Below are 12,005 nucleotides of genomic sequence, written 5' to 3' on the forward strand. Positions count from 1 at the left end.
CCACATACAAACATGAACAGTCTTACCGTATGATCATTCCCATTCTTGTTATATGATCAATAACTCAAAAAATCATCGCATAGTTGTATATTCATCATCCATGATCGTTTCTCAGAACATTTGCATCAATTAGAAAAATAAAAAGAAAACACCTCATACATACCATACCCCTTACCTCTCCCTTTCATTGATCACTAGCATCTCAATCTAAATTCATTTTAACGTTTGTTCTCCCTATTTTTCATTCATTTTTAATCCATATGTTCTACTCATCTGTCGATAGGGTAGAGAAAAGGAGCATCAGACACAAGGTTTTCACAATCACACAGTCACATTGTGAAAGCTGTATCGTTATACAGTCATCTTCAAGAAACATGGCTACTGGAGCACAGCTCTACATTTTCAGGCAGTTCCCTCCAGCCTCTCCATTACATCTTGAATAACAAGGTGATATCTATTTAATGCGTAAGAATAACCTCCAGGATAACCTCTCGACTCTGTTTGGAATCTCTCAGCCATTGACACTTTGTCTCATTTCCTCTTCCCCCTTTTGGTCAAGAAGGTTTTCTCAGTCCCTTGATGTTGAGTCCCAGCTCATTCTGGGATTTCTGTCCCACATTGCTAGAAAGGTCCGCACCCCTGGAAGTCATGTCCCACGTAGACAGGAGGAGGACAGTGAGTTTGCTTGTCCTGTTGGCTGAGAGAGAGAAGTCACATCTGAGCAACAGAAGAGATTCTCTGGGGTGACTCTTAGGCCTAATTTTAAGTGGGCTTAGCCTATCCTTTACAGTGTTAAGTTTCTTATGAACAAACCCCAAGATTGGGGGCTCAGCCTATTGCTTTGGTTGTCCCCACTGCTTGTGAGATTATCAAGAATTCTCTACTTGGGGAAGTTGAATTTTCCCCCTTTCTCACCATTTTCCCAAGGGGATGTTGCAAATACTTTTTTACTTACTGTTCACATCACTCTGGGATTTATCAGGGCATCGCTCTAGACAAACCTACAAAATCTTATGCCCTACTCAAGGTTCCATGTATTTATGATGTTCAATTAAGCTGTCCACATGCGTTATATTAGGAAATGCACTAGTCAAAATATAAATTTTGTACTAAAAAACATTTTTTGCTTTGGTCTCACACTTAAGTTAACATTTAAAAATGTTAATTACCATCTATTTTCAACACCCTGCAGTAATGACATTCCTTTGTTCTTCCTCATGCAAAAACATTTTTAACTTTGTACTATTAGTCACTGTCATTCTATGCTCCAGGCATTCCTAGATTATACCATATCAGTCTTTATCATCTGTCTTTCTTTCTGATTTCATTTGTGCCCCCAGCCCTCCTCCCTCCATCATTCTCATATTCAACTTCAATCAGTGTTCCAGCATAAGTGTATTACAGTTAGGTAGTATTGTGCTATCCATTTCTGAGTTTTTACAATCAGTCCTGTTGTGCAATCTGTATCCCTTCACCTCCAATTACCCAATATCTTACCCTATTTCTAACTCCTGATGGTCTCTGTTACTAATGAAATATTCCAAGTTTATTCCCTAATATCAGTTCATATCATTGATCCCATACAGTATTTGTCCTTTTGTTTCTGGCTAATCTCACCCAGCATAATGTTCTTAAGGTACATCCATGTTGTTACATGCTTCATAACTTTATTCTGTCTCACGGGTACATATAATTCCATCGTTATGTATATATGACAGCTTGTTTAGCCACTCGTGTGTTGATGGACATTTTGGCTCTTTCCATCTCTTCACAGTTGTAATTAATGCTGCTATAAATATTGGTGTGCAAATGTCTGTTTGTGTCTTTGCCCTCATGTCCTCTGAATAAATACCTAGTAATGGTATTGCTGGGCTACATGGCAATTCTATACTTAGCTTCCTGAGGAACCACCAGACTGCCTTCCACAGCAGTTGTACTATTTGACGTTCCCATCAACAGTGGATAAGTGTGCCTCTTTCTCCACATCCTCTCCAGCACTTATTGATTTCTGTTTCATTGATAATGTCAATTCTGGTGGGTTTGATTTGCATTTCCCTCATAGCCAGGGAAGTTGAGCATCTTTTCATGTGCTTTTGGCCATTTGTATTTCCTCCGCTGAGACATGTCTGTTTATGTCGTTTCCCATTTTTTATTTGGGTTGTCTGTCTTTTTGTTGTTGAGTTGAACAATCTCTTTATATATTCTGAATACTAGACCTTTGTCTGATATATCATTTCCAAATATTGTCTCCCATTGTTTAGGCTGTCTTTTTACTTTCCTGATGAAGTTCTTTGATACTCAAAAGTGTTTAATTTTGAGGAGTTCCCATTTATTTCTTGCTTTCTTCAGTGCTCTTGCTTTGGGGGTAAGGTCTAGGAAACCACCTCCTATTATAAGGTTTGTAAGATACTTCCCTACATTTTCTTCTAACAGTTTTATGGTCTTAGGTTTAATGTTTAGGTCTTTGATCCATTTTGAGTTAATTTTTGTATAGGGTGTGAGATACGGATCCTCTTTCATTCTTTTGCATATGGATATCCAGTTCTCTAGGCACCATTTATTGAAGTGAGTGTTCTGTCCCAGGTGAGTTGGCTTGACTACCTTATCACAGATCGATTGTCCATAGATGAGAGGGTCTATATCTGAACACTCTGCTCCATTCCATTGGTCAGTATATCTATCTTTATGCCATTACCATGCTGTTTTGACCACTGTAGCTTCATAATACACCTTAAAGTCAGGTAGTGTGAGACCTCCGACTTCATTTTTCTTTCTCAGAATACTTTTAGCTATTCGGTGCACCCAGATGAACAGGTACCACAACTTGGCCAAGTTGACACCTGTCCCTAACCATGACACTGCCCTTACAGATAATTTTGGTTATTGGATTTTCTATTTCTGGAAAATAAGTTTTTGGGATTTTAATTAGTATTATATTGAATCTGTAAGTCAGTTTAGGTAGAATTGATATCTTAACTATATTTAGTCTTCCAGTCGATGAACACGGTATGCCCTTCTGTTTATTTAGGTCTTCTGTGATTTCTTTTAACACTTTCTTGTATCATATCATCGGCAAACAGTGAGAGTTTTACTTCTTCCTTTACAATTTTGATGCCTTGTATTTCTTTTTCTTGTGTAATTTTGCTCTGGCTAGAACTTCCAACACAGTGTTGAATAACAGTGGTAATAGTGAACATCCTTGTCTTCTTCTTGATTGTAGGCGGAAAGTTTTTAGGTTTTCCCCATCGAGGATGATGTTAGCTGTGGGTTTTTCACATATTCCCTTTATCATTTTGAGGAAGTTCCCTTCTATTTCTATCCTTTGAAGTGTTTTCAACAGGAAAGGGTGTTGAATTTTGTCAGATGCGTTTTCTGCATCAATTGAGATGATCATGTGATTTTTCTGCTTTGATTTGTTGATATGCTTTATTATATTGACTGATTTTCTTATGTTGAACCGTCCTTGCATACCTGGAATGAATCCTCCTTGGCCATGGTGTATAATTATTTTAATGTGCTGCTGGATTTGATTTGCTAGAATTTTGTTGAGGATTTTTGCATCTATATTCATTCGAGAGATTAGGCTGTAATTTTCTTTTCTTGTAATATCTTTGTCTGGCTTTGGTGTGAGGGTGATGTTGACTTTGTAGAAAGAGTTAGGTAGCTTTCCCTCCTCTTCAGTATTTTTGAAGAGTTTGAGCAAGATTGGTACTAATTCTTTCTGGAATGTTTGATAAAATTCACGTCTGAAGCCATCTGGTTCTGGACTTCTCTTTTTGGGGAGCTTCTTAATGACTGATTCAGCTTCTTTACTTGTGATTGGTTTGTTGAGGTCGTCTGTTTCTTCTCAAGTCAATGTTGGTTGTTCATGCCTTTCTAAAAAATTGTCCATTTCATCTACATTGTCTAGTTTATTAGCATAAATTGTTCATAGTATCCTGTCATTACTTCCTTTATTTCTGTGGGGTCAGTTGTTATGGCTCCTCTTCCATTTCTGATTTTATTTATTTGCATCCACTCTCTTCTTCTTTTTGCCAGCCTTGCTAAGGATCCATCAATCTCATTGATTTTCTCATAGAACCAACTTCTAGTTTTGTTGATTTTTTCGATTGTTTTCATGTTCTCAATTTCGTTTATTTCTTCTCTAGCCTTCATTATTTCTTTCTATTTGCTTGCTTTGGAGTTTGCTGTTCTTTCTCTAGTTCTTCCAAGTGGACAGTTAATTCCTTGAGTTTTGCCCTTCTTTTGATATAGGCATTTAGGGCAATTAATTTCCTCTGAGCACTGCCTTTGTTGCATCCCATAAATCTTGATATGTTGTGTTTTCATTTTCATTTGCCTCTAGATATTTTCTGATTTCTCTTGTAATTTCTTCCTCGACCCACTGGTTGTTTAAGAGTATGTTGTTGAGCCTCCATATATTTGTGAATTTTCCGGCACTCTGCCTGTTATTGATTTCTGACTTCATTCCTTTATGATCTGAGAAAATGTTTTGTATGATTTCAGTCTTTTTAAGTTTATTGAGATTTGCTTTGTGACCCAACATATGGTCTATCCTTGAGAATGATCTATGAGCACTTGAGAAAAAGGTATATCCTGCTGTTGTGGGGTGTAATGTTCTATAAATGTCTGTTAAGTCTAGTTCGTTTATTACATTATTCAGATTTTCCAGTTTTTCATTGATCCTCTGTCTAGATGTTCTGTCCATTGATGAGAGTGAGGAATAACAGTCTCCAACTGTTATTGTAGGTGTGTCTATTTTTCTTTTCATTGTTTTCAGTGTTTGCCTCATGTATTTTGGAGCATTCTGGTTCGATGCATAAATATTTATGATTGTTGTGTCTTCTTGTTGAATTGTTTTCAATTCAACTTTTATTAGTACATAGCGTCCTTCCTTGTCTCTTTTAATTGTTTTACATTTGAGGTCTAATTTGTTGGGAATTAGTATAGCTACTCCTGCTCTTTTCTGATTGTTATTTGCATGAAATATCTTCTCCCAACCTTTTACTTTCAACCTATGTTTATCCTTGGGTCTAAGATGTGTTTTCTGTAGACAGCATATAGATGGGTTCTGTTTTTTAATCCATCCTGCTGATCTGTATCTTTTGATTGGGGAGTTTAATCCATTAACATTTAGTGTTATTACTGTATGAGTAGTACTTTCTTCTACCATTTTGCCTTTTGGATTTTATATGTCACATCTAATTTTTCTTCTTTTACGTTTACCGATAATCTTCATTTTTACACTCTTCTCCACGCTTCTCTCTCCTGTCTTTTTGTATCTGCCTCTAGTGCTCCCTTTAGTATTTCTTGCAGAACCAGTGTCTTGGTCCCAGATTATCTCAGTGATTTTTTTTGTCCGAAATGTTTTAATTTCTCCCTCATTTTTGAAGGACAGTTTTGCTGGATGTAAAATTCTTGGTTGGCATTTTTTCTCTTTTAGAATCTTTAATATATCATACCACTGTCTTCTCGTCTCCTTGGTTTCTGCTGAGAAATCTACGCATAGTCTTATTGGGTTTCCCTTGTATGTGATGGATTGCTTTTCTCTTGCGCTTTCAAGATTCTTTCTCTTTGACATCTCACATTTTGATTAGTAAGTGTCTTGGAGTATGTGTGTTTGGATCTGTTCTGTTTGGGATATGCTGCACTTCTTGGATCTGTAATTTTAAGTCTTCCATGAGAGTTGGGAAATTTTCATTGATAATTTCCTCCAGTAGTTTTTCTCCTCCTTTTCCCTTCTCTTCTTCTTCTGGGACACCCACAACACATATATTCGTGGGCTTCATGTTGTCATTCAGTTCCCTGAATCCCTGCTCGTATTTTTCCATTCTTTTCCCTTTATTTTCTTTTGCTTGTCAAATTTCAGATGTTCCATCTTCCAGTTCACTAATTCTATCTTCTGCCTCTTGAAATCTGACATTGTAGATTTCCATTGTTTTTTTCATCTCTTCTACTGTGCCTTTATTCCTATTTGTTCTGTGATTTGTTTTTTCAGACTTTCAATTTCTTTTTGTTCGTTACTTGCCTTCTTTCTCAATTCATCGATTTGATTTTTGATGAGGTATCCCATGTCTTTTGGAACATGCTGAATTAATTGTTTCAACTCCTGTATCATTTGAATTGTTGGTTTGTTCCTTTGACTGGGCGATCTTCGATTTTCTTAGTATGATTTGTTATTTTTGCTGGCGTCTAGGCATTTAATTATCTTAATTAGTTTATTCTGGAGATTGTTTTCGCTTTTTTATTTTCCTAGGAAATTCTTGCTGGATGTCTTTGTTGTCTGTTCTTTGACATTCAGGTCAGCTTATTCTGGACCACTAGGTTAGGTTTTTTTTTAACAGAGCAGAATTTTTCAGTTCTTGTTTTCTTGTTTCTTGCCCTGCCTGTATAGTGCCTTCCCCACCACCACCACCCTTAGGAGGGTCTACTTAGGTATTATAGACCCCAACCAGATTTTCCCAGACCAAATTGGCCTCCTGTCAAAAGGAAAGAGTCACCTGCATCTGTTTTTCCTATCCTACTCAATATGTCACTCTTTTCTGCCTGGCGATCCCACCAGTATAAGGTGATGCGGTACCTTAAACTTCAGCAGACTCTCCCTCCTGGGGGAGTGATGGACACAGCTAAGAGGTTGTAGGCTGGCTTTAATCTTTAATTTTCCAAACCCTGGAGTCTCTGTTCTTTGAAGGAGGAAATCCACCTGAGCTGGACCCCACCCCTCTCCTGGGGAAGGCACATGCTCCAGACAAGCTCTCAGACAAGCTTGTTTCTGCCTGTGTCTTGGGCAGTTGAAACCTGAGAAGCCCTGCCACTGTATCCAAAGGCAGTCAAGCCTTTGTAGAACCACAGCCAGAAAAAAGAAAGAAAAATCCTTCTCAGAGCAGGACCTCCGTTCCTTGGGTTTGGCAATCAAGAGCATAAGTTGGTATGTTGCTTTGTGCACCTTCAGATCCTGTGTGCCCCCCCTTTCCGTCAGAGCCCGGTATTATGCCCTTTCAAGAATTATGCCCTATCTGATCCAAAAAACCTGTGTTTCTTTTTTTCTTTTTTCTTTTTCATACAGCACTGCCCCCTTGGCCCCAGGCAAAAATCAGCAACCTCTGGTTTGAGGAGGTTTGGCTGAGCTGGGGGCCTATTTTTAGTAGTTAGAATTTGTGCATTAATTCCAGAATTAGACCTAGGTTGCTCTCAGCCCCTGCTGCTAGTAAAGCCTCTTTCCTTTCCCCTCTGGTGAGCAGCCTGGGGGGGGGGGACGGACTCACAGCCAGTCCAGCTGGTCCAAATTGGGGTACGCTGTGTGTTAGGTCAGTGACATGGTCCCAGCAGTTGCTCCGTACTGTTCTGGCTATTTAGTAGCTGTTCTGGAGGACGAACTAGATCCCACACCTCTCTGAGCAGCCAGCTTCACACCAGAACCCGTTTCTAGCTTTTAATTTCAAGTGAGAGGCTAGGTGTGTGACTCTTTCTTTCATTTAAATACTTAAGGGCCACTGTTGGGTTATTAAGTGGCCTAATTTCAGTGTTGTGTCAGGGAATAGGGAGGTCTGAGGAGAGGGAGAGAGAGAGGAGAAACAGCTGGTTGATGGAGCAGTCCAAATACACTTAACATTTAAAAGTTGTTTGCCATTTTACATGGGCAGGTTTGTGGTACTCCAAAACTATAGTAATATCAAAGAGAAAGTTTCAAATACTGAAAGAATTGCCAAAACGGGACACAGAGACATGAATTTATCTCTTACTGTTGGATAAATGGTGTTGATAGACTTGATTGATGCAGGGTTGCCACAGACCTTCAGTTTGTAAAAAAAAAAACACTATTATTTGCAAAGAACAATAAAATGGGGTATGCCTATAGAGTTAAGGTAGCAAGGAAAGGGGGGGGAATCAGGAGTGTTTGGATAAGTAGTTAAATTTTAAATGGGGTGGTCTCGTTGAGAAGGCAGCTTTTAAGCAAACCCTTAAAAATACAGCTGTTATTGATCAGCATAAGAGGAAATGGATTTGATTTTACTTCAGTTTTGTTGAACAAGATTATAATGTAGAAATGTTTTTATTGTTGGTTTTTTATATTGAAAAGTCTTTTCTTTTAATTTTGGAAGTTCACCATGCTTATAGGAATTCTAAACATTCAGAAATTGGAAATCTTTTAATCCAACCCATAGTTTAATCTACATTTTTTCCATATGTATAACATTAACAATAAAGTGTTTATAAAATAGAATTATGCTATCTGTAATATTTTACAGCATGTATTTTGATTTAGTAATAAAACCTTTTTCATTATTAAGATAATTCAATAAAATCCCTTATATAAAATTATTGGTCAGATATGTTTGAGAATTCAGAAATTTTCAGAAAGTTTTTTAATCTATCTTTTGTTGTACTTTTTTGTTTAATGTGATTTTTCTTTTTAACTCAGTTTTATTGAGATATATTCACGTACCATACAAACCACCCAAAGTTACAATCACTGGCTCAAAGTATCATCACATAGTTGTGTATACAACCCCATGATTAATTTTAGAACATTTTCATTACTCCAAAAAGAAACAAAAAGACAAAAGAAACCGCAAGTCCTCTCATACACACTATTACTGACCCCATTGTATTGGTGTACTGTTGTTACTATTGATGAAAGAGTATCAAAGTATTACTGCTTAACTTTTTAATTGAATTTTGAACTTTTAAAAATTCACTGCTGATTGCTTTAGCAAAAATTTGTTTCCCTAGATATAGTAACAAGTGACTACGGCACTTTTAAAAGGATTTTAGATCCTTTTTAAAAATTGCTTATTTTATAGGACTGTTGATATCTTCTGTTTATTTCTTTCAGAGAAAATTTGTCAAAGGATCTTTACTTGATTTCTCAAATGGACAGTGATCAGTTTGTCCCAATTTGGACACTTACCAACGTGGAAGAAATAAAAAAGCTGACAACAGACCCTGATCTAATTCTTGAAGTGTTAAGATGTATGTAAATATCTTTCAGTTTATTTTTAAATTTCAAGAAATTAAATATCTTTTAATTTCTGATAATACAGGTAATTGCTTTAAGCTGCCGATTTTTGCTGTTCTGTTCCCTTGTAGGCCAAATCTTCTTTGGAGAAATGTCTTTTCAAGTCTATTGTCCATTTTTTAATTGGGTTGTTTGTCTTTTTGTTGTTCAGATGTAGAGTTCTTTATATATTCTGGATATTAAACCCTTAAACTCATTAAATATATGAAGTTCAGGTAAATTTTCTTCTATACTATATAATATGTTGTCTTTTCACTTTTGCTAATGTCCTTTGATGTACAAAAGTTTTAAATTTTAATGAAATCCAGTTTATCTAATTTTGCCTTAGTTGCTCTCTTCTTTTGGTGTCATATTTAAGAATCCATTGCCTAAACAATATCCTGCAGATTTTCTCCTGTATTTTCTTCTAAGAGTGTTATCGTTTTAACTATTATAATTAAGTCATTGATCCATTTTGAGCTAGTTTTGTAAATGGTGTAAGCTAGGAACAGGTACTGTTTTTGAAAATGATGAAGTTTTGTCAACCTAAAAAAATTATCAGACAAGCAGAATTAGCCACATCTCCTTGAGTGGAATCCTTGCACTTAAACGCAAGCCTTTACCCATGACTGCGTCTTGTATTCTATTTATGTGCTCTGGGAGAGCTGGTATATGGCCTCCCTGAGGGGACTAGAAATAAGTTTTGGTTATGTGTTACTTGTTCAGTATTTTCTCAAATGCAGCATCTAAAAGATGACTTCTGGGTTTCTGTAGTAGTTTACAAGAGTAAATATGCTAAAATCAAGGACAGCTTATAATTATTTGTATATAATTTTTGGTTTTAACAGCTTCTTATACTTTAAGAAGAATCTCTTTACATATCAGAGCCCATTACAAATAGTGTTTGACTAATGCAAATAAGACTGATTTCATCGGTTTCTTAATCTCTAGAAATGAAGAATTTAGTTATTTGTATAGGGAAATTTCCTTTTTAGATATAAATATTGTATGTTCACTGAAGGTTTCTTCTTGACCCCAACATGGTCTCAAGTTACAAAGTAGCTACTCTGAGTATTTGTTCAGTGAATAACATTTGACAAAAAGATTTCATTCTAACTGAAATCTTTATTGTACTTGTTAATTTCATTAGACATTAATCTAGCCTCTGCGAATTCATTTACAATTAGAAATTGAAATTGGAGGCCATTATTCTCTGCTTGTCACTTTTAAATGAAACCTTTTTTTAAATTGCAGCTTCCCCCATGGTACAAGTTGATGAGAAGGGTGAGAAAGTGAGACCAAGTCATAAGCGGTGTATTGTTATTCTTAGAGAGATTCCTGAAACAACACCAATAGAGGTAAATTGTTAAGTATTTTTAAAACTAAATGTTCACTAACCGTTTAAATTAAAGGAAGTAAACAAACAAAATATACATCAATACCTTTATAACAATTACTGAGAATAGGATAATTTTTTTTTTTTAATTTTGAAATATTTAGGGTCATGTACAATTCTGTGTTCTTAGAAAATAGGCTGAATATTGGCAGTAACATAAATTCTCAGATTACTGGTTTGGCTGACTGTGAATTATAATATAAATAGGCTCTTTTGGGAACTTCGTGATTTATCTGAAAGAATGAACTTGGGCAGGAATGAAAGAAAATTTTAAATAACAATTAAAGAAGCGGGACTAGCAAAATATAAAGCAAAGCTTCATAAAGACGATGTATAGGTACAAGCATAGAATTTTTGAATGAAATAGACCTATAATAATCTTATGTATGATAATATTTGTTTAGTTATTAGGTTTTAACAAGTACATTACAGTATATTTTACAATTATTTCAAACTGAAGGTTTTGATTATCTCTTTTTTACAGATAAAGTAGCTGAACTTTAGTATGGTTAAATAACTTTCCCTAGGACAGACACATGAGCTTTCAAATGACATAGTCAGGATTTCACCTTGATCTGTCGGACTCCAAAGCCATTTCTTATCCATTACCACACAGAGCTGCACAGTAAATTGTAATTAGCGTTGTGCTTTGGTTTGTTAAAATTGCCGGAGGCAGTATACCAGAAACAGAATTGCTTTTACGAAGGGAATTAATTATTAAGTTTCAAGTTTGCCGTTCTAAGGCTTTAAAAATGTGCAAACTAAGGTGTCCAGGGAAAGAAACCCTGACTAAAGAAAGGTCAGTGGATCTAGAACACCTCTGTCAGCTGGGAAGGCACATGGCTGGCATCTGCTAGGGTCTTTGGTTTCTGATTTCAATCAGCTTCCCCAGGGCGTTTTCTTTCTGTATCTCCAAATATTTGGGTGTCCTGTGCGTCTGCTCTCTCCGATGGCACTCTAAGCGTTTAACCTTCCTCCAGAATTTTTCCCCTTTTAAAGGACTCTAGTAAAGTAATCAAGAGCCACTTGAATGGGCAGAGTCATATCTCTGTCTAATCAGAAGGTCCCACCCACAGCTAGGTGAGCCACATCTCCATAGAAATAATCTAATAAAAGTTTCCACCTCACAATATTGAATCAGGATTAAAAGAAACATGGCTATCCCCACAATATTGGATAAGGAAAAAGGACATGGTTTTTCTGGTATATGTAACTATTTTAAACCAGCACAGATACTATGAATTAGAAAAAGGAAGGATTAATTAGTAACCAATTTACTACAGATTATTAGCCATTTAGAAAATAGTTTTAGACCTTGTCATGTTCAAAATAAATTTTGTTATCTTAGTAATCTTTTTTAACCAAACTTACTCAGTGTTAAACTTCTAGAGTGAAGATTTTCTAAACTTAGAACAGTTGGAGAAATTAGAAAGAAAACTTGTCACCAAAATATAAGACCTTTGGTTTTAAATTATGTATTATATATCAAAAGTAACAAATTGAAAGAAAAACTGTAGATTTGGAAGAATATTGACAATATTATTATGAACTTGAACTTGAGCCAGACTGCTTGAGTTCAATTTCCAGCTTCTTTATTTGCCATTTCTGTGC

General features: G+C 36.0%; 1 protein-coding gene across 6 annotated transcripts in view; it reads left to right on the plus strand.

The window, feature by feature from the left end:
• Window positions 1-12,005, plus strand: part of LARP4 (La ribonucleoprotein 4) — a 98,934-nt gene that overhangs the window by 35,295 nt on the left and 51,634 nt on the right. For all 6 annotated transcript variants that reach the window (XM_077170875.1, XM_077170876.1, XM_077170872.1 and 3 more), the window contains 2 exons: window positions 8,837-8,973; window positions 10,253-10,356. In XM_077170875.1, the coding sequence (XP_077026990.1) occupies window positions 8,837-8,973; window positions 10,253-10,356 (241 nt within the window). The remainder of the gene's footprint in view (window positions 1-8,836; window positions 8,974-10,252; window positions 10,357-12,005) is intronic.

This window comes from Tamandua tetradactyla, chromosome 7 (assembly GCF_023851605.1).
Source record: "Tamandua tetradactyla isolate mTamTet1 chromosome 7, mTamTet1.pri, whole genome shotgun sequence".
Taxonomy (NCBI): Eukaryota; Metazoa; Chordata; class Mammalia; order Pilosa; family Myrmecophagidae; genus Tamandua; species Tamandua tetradactyla.